Source organism: Hibiscus syriacus, unplaced genomic scaffold, assembly GCF_006381635.1.
Source record: "Hibiscus syriacus cultivar Baekdansim isolate YM2019G1 unplaced genomic scaffold, ASM638163v2 tig00110782_pilon, whole genome shotgun sequence".
NCBI lineage: Eukaryota > Viridiplantae > Streptophyta > Magnoliopsida > Malvales > Malvaceae > Hibiscus > Hibiscus syriacus.
Window position 1 is genome coordinate 448405 of NW_024062860.1, and position 22961 is coordinate 471365.

At 34.4% G+C, this 22961-nt stretch overlaps 2 protein-coding genes and 1 pseudogene across 2 annotated transcripts; all 3 read left to right on the forward strand.

Moving 5' to 3' along the window:
- The first annotated feature begins 7303 nt into the window (after positions 1-7303).
- On the forward strand, positions 7304-11654 carry LOC120140157 (auxin response factor 2-like). The gene is given in 17 exon segments (XM_039155179.1): positions 7304-7448; positions 7544-7656; positions 7749-7779; positions 7782-7843; positions 7955-8011; positions 8091-8246; positions 8333-8417; positions 8547-8637; positions 8737-8901; positions 9062-9181; positions 9287-9362; positions 9475-9646; positions 9732-9794; positions 9797-10516; positions 10519-10664; positions 10754-10944; positions 11021-11654. Coding segments are annotated over 17 exon segments (2559 nt in total). The 3' UTR covers positions 11187-11654.
- Positions 11655-15152: 3498 nt separating this feature from the next.
- Positions 15153-19869, forward strand: LOC120140156 (ATP-dependent Clp protease ATP-binding subunit ClpA homolog CD4B, chloroplastic-like). The gene is made up of 10 exons (XM_039155178.1): positions 15153-15272; positions 15911-16492; positions 16665-16780; positions 16883-17002; positions 17081-17266; positions 17554-17769; positions 17970-18187; positions 18277-18352; positions 18439-18528; positions 18684-19869. Exons 2-10 carry the CDS (start codon positions 15928-15930, stop codon positions 19863-19865), a joined length of 2769 nt encoding a protein of 922 aa, XP_039011109.1. The 5' UTR covers positions 15153-15272; positions 15911-15927; the 3' UTR covers positions 19866-19869.
- Positions 19870-20206: 337 nt separating this feature from the next.
- Positions 20207-21551, forward strand: LOC120140127 (annotated as a pseudogene).
- Positions 21552-22961: the final 1410 nt, after the last annotated feature.

The following is a 22961-nucleotide window of genomic DNA, read 5'->3' on the forward strand; positions in this document are numbered from 1 at the left end:
ACTATTTTTTAAAAAAATAGCAATAAGAACTGACTTAAGATTTGTTGTTATCTATCAACAAACTAAGTCATGTTGTACCATAGGTAGGGTAGGGTTTCACTTTCTCTATAATTTTTTTAATTCATATAACCGTGCTTTGTAATAAATAAGGGATATTAAATCTTTTAAGTCAGGATATAGGTTTATATTATGATTCTTTGAAATGAGTAAATTGGATTAAATGATCCGTCCCTATATTAGATCTATGCAATACTCAATCTAAATTGATCGATTAGTAAAAAAATTACATTGTAAGTATAACTAAATGCATAAACAGTTCAAGCCTAGCAAAATTGATAAATGAGTGTATTGGCTGACTCATACCTAGAAAACCTTGCTCTTATTTTTTAATTATTTTTTGAAAAATAAAAAATTACTATTAGTGTTGTTTTCCAAACAATATTTCCCAAAATAGTTATCTATTTGACTAAAATCTGGCAAAGGACGAAGATGTCTTCTTTCAAAGAAAATTATTCTATTTTTTCATTCTTACAAAACTATCATGAAATCTGTATATAATATAATAATAAATCTACTCCTCAAATGTTTTTATATTTGCATCAATTTGGACATTTGTTTTTTTAGCTAAATTTAGCTCCGGGCTTTTTTATTAAAAAAAAAGACAAATTACTTTTTTAAACTAAAATATTGACAAAATTTTTAATTTTTCAATAGTATTGACATGACAATTCATGTATATTTTGTGTTGGCGTTATATACTTTTTCTTATAATATATATCAATAAATTACTTTAAAATATTTTATAAAAAAAAACTTATAAAATAATTTTTAGAAAATAACTTGAAATACACATGGATTACTTTGTATGATACCATGTCAAAACCATTAAAATATTAATATTTTAACTAATATTTCTATTAAAAAGGTTAGCAATTCATTTTTTTAAAGGTTGAGATTAAATTCGAGTCTTTGCGAAAGGTTAAGGGCAAGGTTTAACCCAAATAAATAATAAAGGTCAAATTAAGAAAAACTACAAATTTTGAGGACTAGATATAATGTATCATAAAGTTATTGATTAGATTAGGGTCTAATATCTAGTATTATAAATTTAACAAGGTCTTGTGTTTATTCATTTTTAATTATTTTGTCTTTGATATCTTCCATTTCAACCCTATGTTGTGTAGGATGATGGATTTATTTTATTTTTCGGAGAAACCCATGAGAGAAAATGTTGTTAATTAGGGCCAAGTATCGTTTATTTTCTTAGTTAACTCATGGGCAGGGCAACTCTTAATTATCTTGACAATAACAATGACCGACTTGTATAATTATTTTTAAACTCATCAAGTAAGGTATGAACAGATACTGAATTGTAATCACCCTAAATTATTTATAAAAAAGTTGTACAAATTTTTATAGGATCCGCATTATTTTAAGGGATAATTTCACTATATGTCCCTAAATTATGACTTCTAGGGATGTTATTGGAATGTTCAAAAGTTTTGGGTTCAATTCAAAATGAGTCATAATTTGATAAAGAAATTGAATGCTCAAATGTCTAAGGAGTAACTAAGAATGAATGTTATAGTTTAGGGATGGGTCGTGCAATCAACTCTTATTTTAATTATGTTGATTTTATTGGTGACATATATTAAAATTTTAATAAATGGTACATATGTGATAAAAATAGAAAAATATTGTACTTGAATGGTAAAATCACCTAAATAATGAGGTGAAAAAACATTCTTTCAAATAAGAATCACCGATGTTTATTTTCTCAATTATAATATTCTTTACAATAAATCGAATAAGACGCATGGATCACTCGACGTCTTCATAAAAACGTATGAAATATCTGACGTCTTCCCAATACACGACTCTGAGTACGTAAATGATGATGTTGTTTATTGATGTCATTGAATTTACAAATGAACTAGTCGTAGAAGACGGAGGAGCAAGCACCATTGAGAAAGCTTTAAATTATTGAAGTCATTTCCCCACAATATTATCCTAAAAATTTTGCCATTTCAATCTTGACTTGATAGTGTTGTTATGTTGCTCATCTTCCTTTTCGTTGTTGTTTTGTTTTAGGATTAAGTATTTTTTTAGACAAAAAATCTATATAAAAAGAAGTTTTTTAAACTTTTTGTAAAAATATATTGATTTTTTTCCTAAACAATTTGTGTTAATTACAAGGTAGATCATTTAGAATATCTCTTAGTCGTTGGCAATATACATACAGATACATCTGCTTAGCGCAAAATCTTTAAGAAAAAAAACATTTCATTTAACTACTAAAATCATCTAACGGGTTTAAAAATATATTAATATCAAATTTCAATATTTAATGGTAAAGTATATGATGATGCTGTCACGCTCGACGAGCACAGATGAGCACCGTTAATGATGACCATCATTAAATTAACTTATAAAACGTTAAATTATAAATTAGCAAACGTATAATTATAAATTAATTAAGAAATTTAAAAAAGATAAAATATTTATAAAACATTAGTTTTTAGGATAAACTATACTATTGACTATTTATCATTTTTTACTTTAACCATCGATTTTCCAATTTTATTGATCGGGTCGCGTAACTATTTAAATTTTGTCAATCAAGCCGTATGCCATTAAATATTAACGAAGGAGATGAAGTGGCAGTTAATAAAATTTGTGCAATTACACATTTAGTCCTCATTACTTATACATTCTATTAATTTGGTTATAACTTTCATTTAATTCAATAAATTTAATCCTCAATCAATGTGTCACTGTGTGATTGGATTTTTTTTAATATTCTCATTTAATAAATTTTTCATCCAATCAAATGGTGACACATCTCATGAATTGAATTAATGGAAAATAAATTAAATCAATAACCGCTTATGGTGGGATTTGAACATGGGACGCACGCCAGAAAATTAAGTACCCTAACCACTAAATTGGACCATTAAATTTATTTATTATACAAAACATAATTTATATAATTTATAATATAGTTAATGATACTAAATGACCTTATAAGGACTCAAAGAGGAAAAATTGAATAATATGAAAATATAAAATATATACAAACAAATATTATAATTGATTAATAAATGAATATGTTTTATTTATATTTTAAATCACATTTAATTTAAAAATTAAAATAAAAGTGAATTTAATATGTTACAATTGAAATGTATCATTTTACATATTTTAAATTAGTAAATTGTTTTCATTATTCTAATTTTATTGAATTGAATTATATCATATCTTATATTTTAAAATGTTATAACGTCGATCGGATTCTAATCTTATTTAATAACTCTATATTTTAAAAATTGAAAGATCGATGCCTAAAGTAAACGAGGTAAATAGTTAAGTGGTCAATGCCATAATTTACCCTAGTTTTTATAATCTTATTTTAACTATATTACACTTAAATTTTTAACTAATTTATAATTATACGTTTAATAATTTATAATTTAATTTTTTAATTAATTTAATAATATTCATTATTAATAATATTTATCCATACTCGAGGAACGTTATAGAATTTTTCAAAGTATATATATATATATAAATAAATAAATACAGTACTATAGTTTATTTTTGGACAAAGATTCCACCATTCGGTGCTTTGGACAATACACGTGGGTTCCACTGACTTCTGCTGCTGTTTCCACTGACACGTGACTTTCCCTTTAATTTCTCGCGGTAATTAACCTAAATTATTATTATTATTTAATATAAAAATAAGTATTAAAATTATATTATTTTTCTTATTTAAGTACCTAAATTAATTTTAGTATCATTCAAATACTTAACGTTATAAACATTATTATTTTAAGTGTATGGACTATCACCGTAATTAAATTTTATAATTATATATTTATAGAATTTTATTTTTTAAAAATAAAAAATTTAAAAATATAAACAAAAAACAAAAATAAATCTCTTTTAACCTGTATTATCCCTCCCTCCTCTCCCTTCCCCAACCTGTCATTTTTTCAAATGACCAAAGGACAACGACCACCAAATGACTGACTATGGTTGCCCCCCAACGTTGCTGCCAAAATTTTTAAATCCAGAAACTCAAATTTTAAATCCCGTCGGTGTTCATACGTGGAGGCCGGCGCCACCCCTATTGCGTTCACACTATATCACAATTTGATTAATTTTTTTAAATTTTAATCTAATTAATTTAATATATTTTCAATCCAATCAGATAGTGATATATGTCACAATTTGATTAAAAATTAAATTTATTGAATTAAATTAAAATTAAGATCAAAATGAGAATATGTATAAGTTATGGGTATTAAATATATAACTATATTAATTTTATTAACGTTAATAATTCCGTCAAATATTGATGGTAGGTGATTATATAGAAATCATTTAAATAATTAAGTGATCATATTGATAAAATCTTGAAAATGGTGGTTATATCGACACAAATCCTATAGTTAGATGGTCATTCAAGTAGTTTACTCAAAACATATAAGTGAGACAATACGGAAAGGAGACGCGAGACGAGAAGTGTAACATCCCCAGGTGCACGGTAGTGATAGGCACAGTGGGAAAAAGAGTGATAAAGAAAGCAAGGGTAGCTAACGTGCCCGGCAGGGCGGCCAATCCCAATCCCATACCCTCCTTTTTCCCATTCGCCATTATGGTATTTGCAAACTTGCCTGTTCATTGCACGACAAAGCCACTTCTCCATAAAAAAACACCACAACTGTCCCACTAACGTCAAGACACACGCCGTTACATGCCAACCCAATCCAATCTCCACACATATCTCTACTACACTTACTATCTCTTATACCATACATATAAATGATATATTCTTTTAAATTATTATCTCATACATTGTGGAATAAAAAATATTTCATCAACGAAAATTTAAGATTAATGAATTATTGAATGATTTTTCGTGGTTAGGGAGAGTTTTATTATTTTTTGAAGTTTTAAGTTCGAATAACTACGTTTATAGGGTGTATGTCTGTATTATCAATAATTAAGAAAATATGTGAACAAATATTATATTATAATCACTACATATTATTAAGAGAAAAATTTAGTAACCACTTAATTTGACCGATGGTTTGTTTTTTCTCTTTATTGCTAATACTGTTTTCTTTCATGAGAGTGAGGTTCCTTATCTTTTGGGATCATTCTCTGAAATAATCTTCATTAATTTGTTATTTTTAAAATTTTAATAAAAAAACGAAAATGTACTCAAGTATTATTAATCATTTATGTAATTTACATTTTTTATTTTATATATTCACTATACTAAGTCAATAATTCATTAAAAGTTTAACATGAATTAATAATTAATGACTACATCTTAATTAAATAAAAATGAAAATGATTAAATATTATATTTTTTAAATTTAATATAAAATACAAAATTTAAATAAAAATTTTCAATCTTATAGTTTAGAGAAAATAACCTCAGTGACAAAAAATCCCAGATAATATACGATTTTGACCAACTTTTTTTGGATTTGCGAAAATGACCAACAAAAATCGTAATGCGATCTCTAATTCGCATTGCGATCTCCACTATCGCAAATTCGCGTTGCATTTCGCGTTGCGATAGTTGAAAATCGCGTTGCGATAGTTGAAAATCGCGTTGTAATTTTCCATTTCGCGTTGCGATAGTTGAAATTCGTGTTGCGATTTTCCATTTTGCGTTGCGATAGTCTACAGTTGTCGTTGCGATTTTCCAAATTCGTTGTGATAGTTAAAAAAAAAGATTTTGTTTCTTAAGAATTTTCTCTAAAAAGATAGTATCCGCGCGGACGTGTCGAAGACACGTATTACCACGACCACGACCACGAGACGAGACGACCACGACCACGAGACGAGACGGACGGCGGTGGCGGCGCGCGAGAGTCCCCCTTGTTCTCTATTACTCAACAAGGAAGTGGGAAAGCAAAGCCTTAAATATCATTCTCAATAGTGTTTCCAATACTATGTGGGATTTGAGCATTACCAACACTTGTTCCCAATACTATGTGGGATTGAGCCTTAAATAGTGATATTATTTTTGAATGTTTTGCTTAAAATTACAATAATCGCGATTGATTGTAGATTGACTTTTAATTATGGCATATTTAATCGTATAATACTAATGCAATTGGTTGCTGATTCAGTTGTTTTAAGGTGCATGATTGTTAATTGTTTCCTGAATAATCACATTGTATTGGAAACAAGTGTTGGTAATGCTCAATCCCACATTGTATTGGAAACACTATTGGGAATGGTATTTAAGGCTTGGCTTTCCCACTTCCTTGTTGAGTGATAGAGAACAAGGGGGACTCTCACGCACTGTCGCCGCCGTCCGTCCGTCTCGTCTCGGGTCGTGGTCGTGGTCGTGGTAATACGTGTCTTCGACACGTCCGTGCGGATACTATATTTTTAGAGAAAATTCTTAAGAAACAAAATCTTTTTTTTTCAACTAATTTGGAAAATCGCAACGATAACTGTAGACTATCGCAACGAATTTGGAAAATCGCAACGACAACTGCAGACTATCGCAACGCGAAATGGAAAATCACAACGCGAAATGGAAAATCGCAACGCGATTTTCAACTATCGCAATACGAAATGCAACGTGAATTTGCGATAGTGGAGATCGCAATGCGAATTAAAGATCGCATTGCGATTTTGTTTGTCATTTTCGCAAATCCAAAAAAAATTAGTCAAAATCGTATATTATCTAAGATTTTTGGTCACTGAGGTTATTTTCTCTATAATTTATCCCGAGTTATTATTAACTTATTATAACAACTCAAGAATGGGAAATTTTATTTAAAATTATGTTTTATTATTATAAAAAAAATTATAAACGTGTTCATCTGGGGTCCCCTTGAACCTCAACTCCTCTCCATCCGCCTGGCACAATGATAGGCATGACCGGCTATAGCCAGTTGCTAAAGGGGGATAGGACAGGTTACTGCCGGTGATTTCAGCGGGGTTAGAAATTGACCGCGGGTGAAATGATTGCAGTTTCCTCCTCCGTTTTGACTCATCCTTGGTTAAGACCACAAACACAGAGTTAAAACAAGGAGAAAACAGAGAGAAGAGTTTCAGCTTTCTCTTTTTTGGTGCGTAAGGGCTCCGATTTTTCATTTTCACGCTGTAAATCAACGAGACTCGGTGGTGAATTAAGTCAAATGGAGGGTTTTCGTTTCTTCGTTGAGTGTTTTCCGAGGTGAAGAAGAAGCTTTTAGGGATTTTCATGGCTTAATTGAGTGAGAATTTTGAGATGAGAGATCCGACATAAGAGAAAGGTTTGAAAGAAATGGCGAATTCAGAGGTATTAATGAAAGGGAATTGTGTGAACGGAGGGGGAGAGAGCTTTTGTTCTGGTTATACTGAACCAAATGATGCTAGGAACGCCATGGAAGGGCAAAATTGTCATTCAACTCGTCCAGCTCCCGTTAGAGGTCTGCATAATTCATCTATCTTCCTTTCTTTTACTTCTCCTTACCGCCTTTTTTTGTTTATATTTTGGCTTTGTTTTGTGACCGGGAAAACATAGACCCCGAGACGGCGCTTTATACGGAGCTATGGCATTCATGTGCTGGACCTATGGTCAACGTACCTCGCGAAGGAGATCGCGTTTTTTACTTTCCTCAAGGCCACATAGAACAGGTTTTAGTTTCCCTTCCTTTTTTCTACTTTTTTTTTTTTATCTCTAGAGATGTTTTTTGATTGGGTTAAATCGTGATTTTGAGCTGAATCAGGTTGAGGCGTCTACTAATCAGGTTACGGACCAACAATGCCAGTGTATAATCTTCCATCGAGGATCCTTTGTCGTGTGATTAACGTTCAGTTAAAGGTACTTTTTCTTTTACTGTGATTTATTTGGCCTTTTGTTTTTCCTCCACTTTCTATGGGTTTTTTTTGTTTTGGTAATGAAAGGAATAAATAGTTGCTGTTAATTCTATAGGCCGAACCGGATACTGATGAGGTTTTTGCTCAAGTGACTTTACTTCCTGAACCTAATGTAAGTTTTCGATAACCTCTTCTTTTTTCCTGTTCAAGTTGATGGGAAGTTGAATTTCTTGATGTCCTTTTCCCTGCAGCAAGATGAGAGCACCGTGGAGAAGGAATCTCCCATTCCTCAACCACCGCGGTTCCACGTGCATTCCTTTTGCAAGACCCTCACTGCCTCAGATACAAGCACCCATGGTGGGTTTTCGGTACTAAGACGGCATGCAGATGAATGCCTTCCTCCATTGGTTTGTGTCCACCGGCAGCATATTTATTGTTCCTTTTCTCAATTGGTGATAATTAGGTCGTGATTTACCCTGTTTGGTTTTAACAGGACATGTCACGTCAACCTCCCACCCAGGAGTTGGTTGCGAAGGATTTGCATGGAAATGAGTGGCGATTCCGGCACATCTTCAGGGGTAATGGTTTTAAATCTAACAGGTTTTCAGACCTATACAAGTTTTTATCAACGTGTTCTTTTACTTGGTTCTGTTCCGAGTAAGCCATTTTGACTTGCGGTTTGATTTAAATGTGGATGGAAATGACAGGTCAACCACGAAGGCATTTGCTTCAAAGTGGATGGAGTGTTTTTGTTAGTTCCAAGAGGCTTGTTGCAGGGGATGCATTTATATTTTTAAGGTTTGTCTGCTTCTTCACATGTACTATGAAATTTGGTATTTTAGCTTTTATTTTTTTCCCTCGAGCTTGAGAATAAATATGTGGAAAAGTTGTTTGTAGAGGTGAGAATGGAGAATTACGTGTTGGTGTACGACGTGCAATGAGGCAGCAGGGCAATGTTCCTACATCAGTAATATCAAGTCATAGCATGCATCTTGGTGTGCTAGCAACGGCCTGGCATGCCTACACAACAAGTACTATATTCACAGTGTATTACAAACCTAGGTATATAGATTGTCCTACCTTTTTGACATGGTTCGTCTTTTTCCCTAGCATGGTATGCCCTAGCTTCCCAACTAGACCTGTTGGTGATGAGTATTCAACTGCACCATTGCCGATTGGTAGAGGAATTCATGTATTCACGTTGGTCAAATTTCTGTTGTAGGACAAGTCCAGCTGAGTTTATTGTTCCATTTGATCAGTACATGGAGTCAATGAAGAATAATTATACCATAGGGATGAGGTTCAAAATGAGGTTTGAAGGCGAGGAAGCTCCTGAACAGAGGTATGGCTTGTATCCTCTTTTCTCTGTTACCGCCTAATGGCAGCAATTTCAATTTGATTTTCAAGTAAGTTGAGATTGTGGTTTTTGGGTTTTTTTTGGTTGCAGGTTTACTGGAACAATAGTTGGAATTGAAGATGCTGATCCAACGAGGTGGAAGGATTCCAAATGGAGATGCCTCAAGGTAGATTTTAACTTGAGCAACTTTTGACAATTTGATTTTACAATACTAAAACAAATTGTAGAATATCTCAAGTTATGTTTATGTTGACATGATGTTCTAATGTCCCTTATAGGTTCGATGGGACGAGACTTCTACCATACCTCGCCCAGAGAGAGTTTCACCTTGGAAAATTGAACCTACTTTGGCTCCTCCTGCGCTGAATACCCTTCCAATGCCCGGGCCAAAAAGGCCTCGATCTAATGCAGTCCCTTCATCCCCTGATTCTTCTGTGCTTACAAGGGAAGGTAGGTTCTGTCATGCAATGGAGTTTATTATGTTTCACCTAACAGCTCTTCTGGAAAGGTCTATTAAAATAAGTTAATTTTCTAGGTTCATCCAAAGCTACTGTAGACCCTTCACCAAATAGTGGATTTTCTAGGGTCTTGCAAGGTCAAGATTCTCGACCTTGAGAGGCAACTTTGCTGAGAATAACGAGTCTGACACTGCCGAAAAGTCTGTGATGTGGCGACCTTCAGTAGATGATGAGAAGAATGATGTGGTTTTCGCTTCAAGAAGATTTGGGTCCGAGAATTGGATGTCACCTGGGAGGCATGAACCAGCGTACACAGATCTGCTCTCAGGTTTTAGGACAAATGTTGATTCCCCCCTTGGGTATTGTACATCTTTGGTTGATCAAACTTTATTAGGCGGTAATCCTATGAGAAAACAATTACTAGATCAAGAAGGGAAGCTTGGCTCTTGGTCCCAAATGTCCTCTGGTCTCTCACTCAAGTTGGTTGACACTACTACAAAGCTTCCTGTGCAATGTTCAGATGTGTCTTATCAAGCTCGAGGAAATGGCAGATTTGGTGGTTTTGGTGAGTATCCTATACTCCAAGGTCATAGGATCGAGCACCCACATGGAAACTGGTTAATGCCTCCCCCAACATCTAATTACGAGAATCCTGTCCAATCAAGGGATTTGATACCCAAAGCTTCATCCGTTCAAGATCATGAGAACGGAAAATCTAGAGAAGGAAGTTGCAAGCTCTTTGGTATTCCTCTCATTAGTAATTCTGTTGCATCTGAGCCCCTAGTCTCTCACATCAATACGTTGAGTAAGGCAGCAGATCAAGTGGAAACTGCACCAAACCATGTTCAGATGTTTGCATCTGATCGAAGTCTGAACAGTCAAAGATCTCCCAGTTGGCAGAAAATCCATCTACTTTTGGTGAATCGAAGAAAGCATTTCATCTGAGTCAACCTCATACAAGGGAGGTTCAAAGCAAATCTCCTAGCACCTCAGCTCGGAGTTGCACTAAGGTTTCATTTCTCTCTCCTTGAAGATGTACACCTGCTCTTCTCTTGTCTATTTCAATGATTATGTTGCTGAATGTGTTTGTTTTTTTCAGGTTCTAATGCAAGGGACTGCTCTTGGTAGGTCTGTGGACCTTACAAAGTTCAGCAACTATGGTGAATTGATGGCTGAATTGGATCAATTATTTGAACTTGGAGGTGAATTATTGGCCCCTAAAAAGAATTGGCTTGTTGTATACACCGATGATGAGGGTGATATGATGCTTGTTGGAGATGATCCCTGGCAGTAAGTATTGTTAACTTAATTCTAATACGTTTCACTTGTTTCTTATGTTTGATACTAAATTCCTGCTTGTGACTAGGGAGTTCTGTACCATGGTTCGCAAGATAGGTATCTACACTAGGGAGGAGGTTCAGAAGATGAAGCCGGGGTCATTGAATTCAAAGGGTGACAACAATCTGGTTTCTGGTGAAGGCTTAGATGCAAAAGTGAAATGTCCTTCAACAGATGGTGCAGAGAATTGTTAAGCTTGGCTGTAATGCTTCTGGGTATTATTATATTAGTGTATTATTGCATATAAGTAATGGATCTTGTTTCGAATAAGAAGCTGAACATTGATCAGGTTGAATATACCATGCTATTCAATAAGAACATGCACCCTTTTTATTCTTTCAGCTTTTGGTGGAGGCATCCGGAGTGCTGTAGCGACATTCAACATTCCGGTTGGAGTTGAAAGTGACGGTAGTAGTGTATGGTATCCGGAGTGCAGCAAGCTTTTTCAGAAATCAGAATCAGATATATGGAGGGCACAAATGGTATAATCCAATTTTGGACGTGGTGGTGGTAGTAGTAGTGTATGGTATCCGTTTTATACACGTTTGTACACTCGAATTCGACTTTTGAGCATGGCTACATCGGCCTTGCATTTGCAACTTCCCCTTTTGTACAGATGTTTTACCGCCTTTATCAACCTGGGAATGCAAGTAAATACACCATCTAATATCTTTCCTGTTCATATCTGCAAGTGTATGGTCTTTGTTTGATATTTCTGACTCACATGACCTCACTTGGCTCCTATATTACAAGTTCTTAATGAGTGTTTTCCGGCTACCGGATGTACCGAGCTGTGCTTTGCTACCACCGTCGGATCTTAGGTTCGAATTGAGTAAAAAATGGTTGAAACAGCTAATGACTTCTGGATGTTCATTGTCAAGTCCAATGTTGTCCATCGACAGCAAGACGTGTGTTCACAACTTTTCCTTGTCTTCACCCTTAATTGCACCATATATGTATCACAGCTATGACTTCATTTATCATTAAGAATACTATTAGATTATTTTTAATTTTACAAATATGTTTAAAATCAATTTTGAAAATTTTACGTAAAAATTGTTTTTAGGTGTTTAAAAAATAAAACAAAGTGACTTGAACCCCAAATACTTCCATTTTAATAATGTTAAAATGTGGAACATATCATTTTAGTCTGAATAATTTCTATATTTAAAATATAATGTTATATATTTTATATAAATACGTAAAATATGTGATTATTTAATGGGTTTAGAAGTAAAAAAAAATGTTATTCAATATGAAAGAATCGATTTATAATAAGTTCATACATAATTTGATTCAGATTATTTAATGTGGGCTTTCTTTCCCTTTTTTAGAAGAAGAAAGAGGGCCAAGTTTTCATGTAGCCACTACTCGTTTAGGGTGGTTGAGACAGTGGGCTTGGAGGTGATAGATGAGCCTTTCAATGGGTCTCATCAATATTATTTAAGGTAAATTCATTAAATATCATTGATTTTTTATATTAAAATTTAATTTATAATTCAATTATACTACTAGGGTTTTGATTCAAAAATGACATTATAGCGTGAACGATAATCTCTGTCACTATGTCAACATAGATATTGAAACAAAACATCGTTATGTTGACAGAAAAATGTGAAGCGTGCATGAAAATTTATTGTTTTGAGCATCAAAATAATCACATTAAAATGATATGATTTTGTTTTAACATTTACGTCGATAAACGACAGAAATTACCATCCACGGGACCACATCTTTGCATTATTTTTGAGTTAACTACTCAGTGATATAATAGAAGTCTAATAATAAAATAAGTTGAAACTTTTTTTAGTAATATTTAATGTGGTTATACATTAATAATAGAAGTCTAATAATAAAATAAGTTGAAACTTTTTCAATATCTCAACGCAACTAAAAATTAGCCAGACTCACAAATGACCAATTATATGTGAAAGAAAGCTCAATACAAAAAAAATGATTAAATTAAAAAATCAAACCCTATCCTAATCGATTTATGTTGTCTTTATTGGATTGTGCTGAAATTAGGAACAAATATAAAATTTTATATGAAATTAGATTTAATAAGTTATTTCAGAAATTTAGGACGTGTGAAATTATGAAATTAGATCATTAATGTAAAATACAAAAAATACTTAAACTATATAAGATTTAAATTTTCTAAAAATATTTTCAGTTGCAATCGAAAATTATATTGCGAGGGATTTAAAACTTATAACTGAAAACGTTATGAAAAATATAACTTATTATGCAACCGAAAATATTACGAAGAATGTAATATTTTAATAATATTCTTTGATCTCGTCTAATTTAAAAAAATATATTAAAAGTTGTATTTTAAAATTTTCAGGAAACAAAAAAGAGAGGAGAAAACATGTTGCAAGACACTAGGAAGATGACAGAAATGAGAATGGTAATAAAGTGGTACAAGAAATCATAAATAAAAGGTCTTGATATTTCCAAAAAGAAGAATACCGAGTGGTCCTAATTCTTACCAGTTTCCCTTCTAACTTAAAACCTCAAACTTTCCAAATCTTTTGCAAATGTATTTGGCTTCCTTTTAGGTACATATCCATGGCACAAGTCTTCCTTCAATCAAAATTCTTAACAAGTGAATGTTGTTTTAGGGTTCAAGTATGTGTGCCTTTAGTGTGTTTATACGTTATCAATTGATTAAGAAAAATTTAAACAAATATCATCTTATAATTACCCTGAACTATTCAAAACAAAAATCTTAATAAAACCTTAAAAATAGGTTTACAAGAGAAGAAAGTAAGGTAAAGCACATCACATGTCATTCAATTATTAATAAGATTACAAACATGTCACTAAATTTTAAAAAGTTATAAATAGGTCAATCAAGTAACTGACCGTTACAAATAGTTCAATATGTCGTTAAGTATGTGATGAAAAGTGAAAACTAACTTCTTAGTTATAACCGAGTGACTTGATTGTTACAATCGATAAACTGAATGACCTAATTATAACTAAAAAGCTATTATCTATTTTATTTTTAATAATAATAGTGACTTATTTGTAACAATAGATTAATTGAGTGACCCGTTTATAACTTTTGGAAATTCAATGACCCATTTATGATCTTATTAATAATTAAGTAAATTGTTGTATATTTTACCCAAAAATTAGAAAAATAAAAATATTTAACGAATTTTATCATTTGTTACGTAATTACTCGAATACAGGATCTAAAAAAATAACACTCACCTTAACCACTAAAACTACTAACAGATTCAATGCGTCAAAAATCTAATAATGATAACATAAACTTTAAGTAATTCTTAATATGTAATATCCAACATATATTAAAATTGATTAAAAAACATACATTAAAATTGACCAATCAAAAACACCAAGAAAGGGCAAATTAGTCAAAGCAAATGGAAACATCTATGGACAAGAAAGGGACTGAGATTTATATATGGACATAAAAGTAGAAAACTGAAAATGTCCAGGGACTAGATCTTAAGTATCAAATTATAATTTTGGTCCCTTTATTATAGAAAAAAATTTGATATAACCTTAATACTTTAATTAGATACAATTTAAGGTTAATATCATTAAAAATTTACAATTACATTCAAGTCATTACAATGTTATTTATTTTAGTTACGACACTTTCAAGTTGATATTTTTTTATTAGTTTAACGGTATAGGAAGCTCTTATTTTTTTTAAAAAATCAATTAAGTCCATATTTTTTTACCTCCTTGAGCTATTGAACTAGAAAATCTTATCAATCGAGCCCTTTGACTAACAATTTTTGTTACTTTTATTGTATTACTGTGGTCGTCAAGATGTGGTCGATAACGTTATTGATGTGACAATCAACGCATGAATGATAGCATGATAGATGAATTTGATTATTTTTTTAAAAGTTCGAGAGTTTCTTATAAACCACATTTATAAAAATAGGATGATTAAATTATTTCAAAACAAAGCATAGGGATTAAATCAGAAAATAAATATATAATAAAGGGACCAATAGCGTAATTTAATCCCCTTAGCCCCATACATCCAAACAAGTGTAAATCAGATAGCGGAGAAGTCGATAGAAGGTGATAGATTGTCGACGTAGAGTATATTAGAGAGAGAGTGTGTGTGTTAATATAGACCACATTTATCCTCTTTATTTGCTATTCGGTCGACCATTTCTAAAAGAAAAGGGTGAAAAAAAAGGGTCTCTTCTCCCTGCAATTTCTAAAAGAAAAGACCCCTTTTTTTTCTCTTCATCGGTTCTTTTTCTCTTCTTCATCGGTTCTTTTAGGTGAGTTGTGCGCAACTCTTTCTTCTGTTTTTCCCCCAGGTTTCTTTTGATCCTTTCTTTCGGTTTCATGGCTTGTTGGATGTTTGGGTTTTGTTGTAGTTTCGGGTTTTTTTGTTTAAAGATTCCGTTTCTTCTGGAAATTCGATTTAGGGTTTTCTTTTGGTGTTTCCTTTTGGTTTTTGTTGAAATTTGTACAACTTTCCGGTTCTTTCTTTTTGGGTTTTAATTCCATTAAATGTACGAAGCTTTTTGTAATTTAAGCTCTGGGTTCACTTTATTTCACTTGTTAGATTCAAGGGTATTTCATTTTTTATTGGATATTGCGCCTTAGATTTTCTAGTACGTACGCTTAATCAATTATCAATAGTTCTTGTGTAGTTAATGCTGTTGGAAGAAGTTATATGATATTAGTTTGGGGTAAATCTATTGGGTTTATGTTTTTCTTAATGAGTTTATAAAACTGTTCTCTTTAAAGTAAAATTTACATGTGGAGAAGATTTTGAGATTATATGAGAATTTTCGTTTGTTGTGCAACATCCTTTAATTCCGGGTGGAGTATGGCAATTATGTGAAGAATGCAAGTGTTTTTACAATCCCTTTGGGGGTATTCATTTATGCGAGTCTTTGTTTTATTGCAGATAGCTTGGTAGGAGAGATGGCAAAAGTTCTGGCTCAGTCGGCTCTTGTTCCTGCTCTAGTTACGAGTCGAAGTCATGGTCCATCCAAACAATCTGGAAAATCGAAAAGGTCTGCCAAAATGATGTGCAGTTTAAGAACACCTGAATTGACTATACGTAGTTTCTCAGGGTTGCGAGGTACAACTTCTTTCGATAATATGGTCAGAGTCGGCCAAGATTTTCATTCTAAGGTTGCAATTTCAATCTCTTCTCGACGTGGAAGAGGAAGCCGATGTGTACCTAGAGCCATGTTCGAGCGCTTCACGGAGAAAGCAATTAAAGTAATCATGCTTGCTCAAGAGGAAGCCAGACGACTTGGTCATAATTTTGTTGGTACCGAACAAATTTTGTTGGGCCTTATTGGTGAAGGTACTGGAATTGCCGCAAAAGTTCTGAAATCCATGGGAATCAATCTTAAAGATGCGCGAGTAGAAGTCGAGAAGATAATTGGAAGGGGCAGTGGTTTTGTTGCTGTAGAGATTCCATTTACTCCTCGTGCCAAACGTGTTTTGGAACTTTCGTTGGAAGAAGCCCGCCAACTCGGTATCTTTATAGATAGCTTTAATTAGTTTACAACAGCTTTTAAACTGTCATTTGGCTTTCATTTTGTTTGCGTTGATTATTCATAGATCAGTTCTCTCAATCATGTGCATGCTCTCCAGACTTGGGAAATTTACACTGATTAACTGGCAAATGTTATGTTATAAAATTTCAGGCCATAACTATATTGGATCCGAGCATCTTCTTCTTGGTTTACTACGTGAAGGTGAAGGTGTAGCAGCACGTGTTCTTGAGAATTTAGGTGCTGACCCAAGTAATATCCGCACACAGGCAAGAAATGACTTTATCGAATTGATCTTGTTTATATTTAATTTACTTTATTGCAATATAAAACATAACCTGGGGGTTATCTTTTCCGTTTGATTGACATAGGTTATTCGTATGGTTGGTGAGGGCAACGAAGTTAGTGTTGTTACTGGAGGATCTGCTGGAAATACGAAGATGCCGACACTTGAGGAATATGGAACCAATTTGACCAAGTTAGCTGAAGAAGTAAGCGGATTTATCTGTCTGTTTCATCATTTGGGTATTTTTATGTTTTTGTTTCTAAGCTGGTTTTCCCCATTTCAGGGTAAATTGGATCCTGTTGTTGGAAGGCAGGATCAAATTGAACGTGTTGTCCAAATATTGGGTAGACGGACAAAAAACAACCCATGTCTCATTGGAGAACCTGGTGTTGGAAAAACTGCTATTGCTGAAGGCCTTGCCCAACGAATTGCGAGCGGTGATGTTCCCGAGACAATTGAGGGCAAGAAGGTGCATACATGTCTTTCACAATTAAAAGTGTTCTATTTTAGTAAAGGGGTTGGAAGAATTGAGATAGTTGATAGATTTAAGATAGTGTTGTGTTATCGTCTTAATTTTGAGGGTATGAATTGAGAAAAGAGGCTCTTGTTTCTTTCAATGTCATTAGAATTTCCTTTTTACTGATTCTTTTTCCTCCTTTTTCTTTACCTTTCAGAGTTGCAACCAATTTTGTGCGCTGGTTTATCTATTATCTATTTTCAGTTAGATCAACACCTTTATGATTGTTTTCTTATCAGGTTATAACTCTTGATATGGGTCTTCTTGTTGCTGGAACAAAATATCGCGGAGAGTTTGAGGAGAGATTGAAGAAGCTAATGGAGGAAATCAAGCAAAGTGACGAGATAATATTGTTTATTGACGAAGTTCACACTTTGATTGGAGCAGGAGCAGCTGAAGGTGCCATTGATGCAGCCAATATCTTGAAGCCTGCTCTTGCTAGAGGTGAATTGCAGGTAATTTTTGTTCTTACAGTTGGGATTGTACGGTTGATTTTTATATCCGAATTCTATATGAATTATGTGAGGCCTGACCGATGCTCTTATTATTCGAATTTTCTATTAAGCTATGACAACTGTTGAAATTTTAGTATTGGGTTAATGTTACTATATTCTAAACAATTCTGACATTCTTTTCTCTATCTGAATCGTTGTAGTGTATTGGAGCTACAACCCTTGATGAATACCGAAAGCATATTGAGAAAGACCCAGCTTTGGAAAGACGTTTCCAACCAGTCAAAGTGCCTGAACCATCTGTAGATGAAACTATACAGATTTTGAAAGGTTTGCGGGAGCGGTACGAGATCCACCACAAGCTTCGTTACACGGATGAGGCCTTAGTTTCTGCTGCACAGCTTTCATACCAGTACATCAGGTACATGGTTATCTTATTTTCATCGAAGTTTCTTTGACTAAAAGTTGAACTGCCCTTTTTGTTCCTTATTCTATTTTCTGTATGGCCAGTGATCGTTTTCTACCTGATAAAGCAATTGACTTGGTTGATGAAGCTGGATCTCGTGTTCGCCTTCGTCATGCACAGGTTTGTTTATAGAACAATCTAGTCACGAACGACTCTTATATGCCTTACTTTCTCAAGTTGATTTTGTGACATTTCTGTTGATACAGCTGCCCGAGGAAGCTAGAGAGCTTGAAAAGGAGCTTCGGCAGATAACAAAGTCGAAGAACGAAGCAGCTCGTGGCCAGGACTTTGAGAAGGTACCAAATTGTTTTGAGTTTCCTGGGTTCATTTTATCCTGATTTCTTTTAGGAGGTGGATCAATAGTCTCTTCTCTGGGTCCTAGCTTTTCAGTTTTTACCAAGACCACCTTTTATTCGGCTTGACCCATATTACAACACATCCTTTTAAACAGGCCGGGGAATTACGCGATCGAGAAATTGAGCTCAGGGCTCAAATAACTGCAATCCAAGAGAAGGACAAGGAGATGAATAAGGCGGAGGCGGAGGCAGGGGATGGAGGGCCTGTTGTGACCGAAGTTGACATTCAGCATATAGTCTCTTCATGGACTGGTATCCCCGTTGATAAAGTATCAACCGATGAATCTGATCGTCTACTTAAAATGGAAGAGACTCTTCATAAACGAGTCATTGGTCAGGATGAAGCTGTCAAAGCCATTAGCCGTGCTATTCGACGTGCCCGTGTTGGTCTCAAGAACCCCAACCGCCCAATTGCAAGCTTTATCTTCTCTGGACCAACTGGAGTAGGAAAGTCGGAACTAGCAAAGGCACTGGCTGCTTACTATTTTGGCTCTGAAGAAGCCATGATCCGACTCGATATGAGTGAGTTCATGGAAAGGCACACAGTTTCCAAGCTCATAGGTTCACCCCCTGGGTATGTTGGCTATACTGAGGGCGGTCAGCTAACCGAGGCTGTCAGGAGGCGACCGTACACTGTTGTACTTTTTGATGAAATTGAGAAAGCCCATCCTGATGTTTTCAACATGATGCTCCAGATACTCGAGGATGGGAGACTGACTGATAGTAAAGGAAGAACTGTGGATTTCAAGAACACACTTCTGATAATGACTTCGAATGTTGGAAGCAGTGTGATTGAAAAGGGTGGACGGCGTATAGGATTTGATCTTGATTACGATGAGAAGGACAGCAGCTATAACAGAATAAAGAGCCTGGTCACGGAAGAACTGAAGCAATATTTCAGGCCGGAGTTCTTGAACAGATTAGATGAAATGATTGTTTTCAGGCAGCTGACCAAGTTGGAAGTGAAGGAGATTGCCGATATAATGCTCAAGGAAGTATTTGACAGGCTTAAAAACAAAGAAATCGAGCTTCAAGTGACTGAAAGGTTTAGAGAGAGGGTGGTGGAGGAAGGATACAATCCGAGCTATGGAGCGAGGCCTTTGAGAAGAGCCATTATGAGACTTCTCGAGGATAGCATGGCTGAGAAGATGCTTGCAAGGGAAATCAAGGAAGGTGATTCAGTAATTGTGGATGTTGACTCTGACGGAAATGTCACGGTTCTCAATGGTAGCAGCGGCACTCCGGAGTCATTGACTGATCCGGCTCCAGTCGTATAAAAAACCAAATATGTAAACCATTTCTGGATATGTTATTTGTACCCTTTTCTTTTTAATTGAAAAACACCACTTGGCTGTTGATGGGAATACTTTAGTCTTCTCTTTTCTCAAACGTAACATCAAATTCAACGTAGAAGTTGATGGTTTGTTAAAGCACAGCTCAAACACGTATCTTTGCCCAGGTTCAAAGCATGGATCATATCCAACATTTTCAATGGCACAAATTCTATTTCTTTTTTCCTGTCCAATATTGAACGACCCTTCCAAGTTGAAAAGTCTCCCTTCTTTGCTTTAAATTGCAATCGTAACAACAAATCAAAGCTACCTAAAGAAAAGAAACAATGGTGTTGGTGTCTGATAACTCTCGTCAATCTCTTGTTCCTAGCTTCCTCTATTCCACTTCTTCCTCAACCAAACGTCTCTTGGGTTCGGAGTTGCCTTGATCACCGTTCGTTACGTCGTCAAATGTTGCAGTCAGTGATGTAGGGGTGAGAGGGAGTAGAGTCGTGATAGCATCACCTGAGGAAGGGAAGATCGAGATGTTCTCTCCTGCTTTTTACGCCGTGTGTACTGTCGGCGGGATGTTGTGCTGTGGCGTTACTCACACCGCCGTTACGCCTATGGATCTCGTCAAGTGTAACATGCACGTAATTCTATTCTTTCTTCATCCAACTTCCGAGTCCTTCAAATATATGAGCCTGCCTTGACGTTATCTCTTTTTATTCCCCCATAATTCACCTAGATTGACCAACAGAGTACAAGAGCATCACATCTGGGTTTGGAGTATTGATAAAGGAGCATGGAGCAAAAGGGTTATTCAAGGGTTGGGAGTAAACACTTTTGGGATACAGTGCTCAAGGTGCTTTCAAATACGGTTTCTACGAGTTCTTCAAGAAGTACTACCCCGACATCGCCCGACCCGAATTCGCAGCCAGATATAAAACCCTGATATATCTAACCGGTGCAGCATCATCCGAGTTGATCGCCGATGTGGCTCTTTCCCCCATGGAAGCTGTCAAAGTTCGAGTGCAAGTTCAGCCTGGCTTCGCCCGAAGTTTATCGGATGGGTTACCAAAGATCGTGAAAGCAGAAGGTGTTGCCGGGTATGGTACCTCTATGATGCACTTTAATCTGATATATTGCATCTGCTTATGTATACACTAAAAAATAATCTTTGCTTGTATGTATAGGTTGTACAGACTTGCTCCTCTTTGGGGACGACAGATTCCATGTGAGCCACCAACATGATTTATGTTTTCAAGATATATATATTTGAGATTTGGAATGAACTGAGTTGATGTACATTTTTTGCAGACACAATGATGAAGTTTGCGTCGTTTGAAACAATTGTTGAGCTGACGTACAAACATTGTATCCCAACGCCCAAAGAGCAGTGCAGCTTGGGGTGACCTTTGTTGGTGGGTACCTTGCTGGTGTTTTATGTGCTGTTGTATCACATCCTGCTGACAATCTCGTCTCTTTTCTCAACAATGCCAAGGGGCAACTGCTGTTGATGCAAGTAAAGCCCTCTTTCTTGCCTAGTGAATTTTTATAAACATAAACCCAATCCAACTTGATTATGATATTTGACAATTGTTGATGAGAATAAGTCTATTGCGTCGGTCGTTGACGGTTCACCACTTCTAGTTTAGGTAGAGAGTCGCGATCTGCATGAGAATGATGGTACGGGAGAAAAGATAAATCTACTATTCATTTAAAGTTTTTTGTTGGTCCATAAGTTTTCTCCTTGAAAATTTTAACGTATTTAATATATCTTTATAGTTCGAGTTTCTTTACGAATGTCGAAATATTATTATTTTCCTCTCCATCTGCAAGAAATGCATTCAATTAGTCCTAAATCGTGAATCGATCAAATGACCTTTAATTTTTTTTACGGAGAGAAATCTGTTATACTATTCCAACATTCAATCAATTGATTATTCAAATAACAAAATAGTCACGACCTCACATTTCAATTCAATTAGCCATTAATCAAAATACCAAGGCCATGCTTTAATCAATTCAATTAATTACTTCTTCCTTTTCATTTGATTAGATTTTAACTCTAATAATTTAATCTTTTTAAGATGAACTGAAATTAGGATAAATGTAAATAAGATTTTATTTTTGTTCGTTAAACAAAATAAATTTAGTAGGATTTTTTATGAAGAATTTATTACGATTGAATTCTTGAAATAATAAAGGAGAAAATTAGAATATATATATAGTAGTGATGTATATTATATGATTTCAAACCTTGTCCCTCCTCTCCTCCATTGATTGTGTTCATCATCATTAGCTAGATTTGGACCTAAAATGAGAAAGAAAGCAATCATGATACAATCCAACTTAAGGTGCCGAAGAATTTGGCGAAATCAATTTAGTACTTAAGGCCAACCAAGTGAACTTTGCGTGGGTGAATTGAGTTCATATTTACCCCAAATAAAATTATTTAAATAATTAAAATATATTGATAATTTTAATATAACAACAACATTATTTCAAATCTCAACGGAGGCGTCGCACTAATACCGGCTTTGCTGCATGCGGAGGCGTTGTCCGGAATAATGAAGGGAGATGGAATATGGGCTTTACAAAGTCATTGGAAAATGTTCAGTACTACTAGATGCAGAGTTATGTGGAATTTTTGAAGGATTACTCATTGCCTGGGGGAACTGCTTCGTCGATGATCCCTCGTTTTATGAATTTTATTGGTAAAAACTGGAATCTGTAGTTCTCTTTTGTCCCTCGGGAGAGTAATATGCTGCCGGATAGTATGACTCTGTTGGTCTGATCTTGTCCTTTTGGTCTTCATACGATTCAGGTACCTCCGATTGAAGTGGATATTGTTCTCTAGGGCGATAACCCAGGAGCATTTTTGCAAGTTGGTGGCAATTAATTCTTAATGGTTTTGTTTATCTTCTTTCATTAAAAAAAATAGAAATATTAGTTGGTTGATATATTTTTAATCAAAATAAATACATAAATTTTTAATTTTTTTAAAATTATCCGTTCACTAATATCTTTTTTTATTCATCTTTATTTGGATGTCATGATAATTACATGAACAAATAATTTATTAAAAATTATAAATAA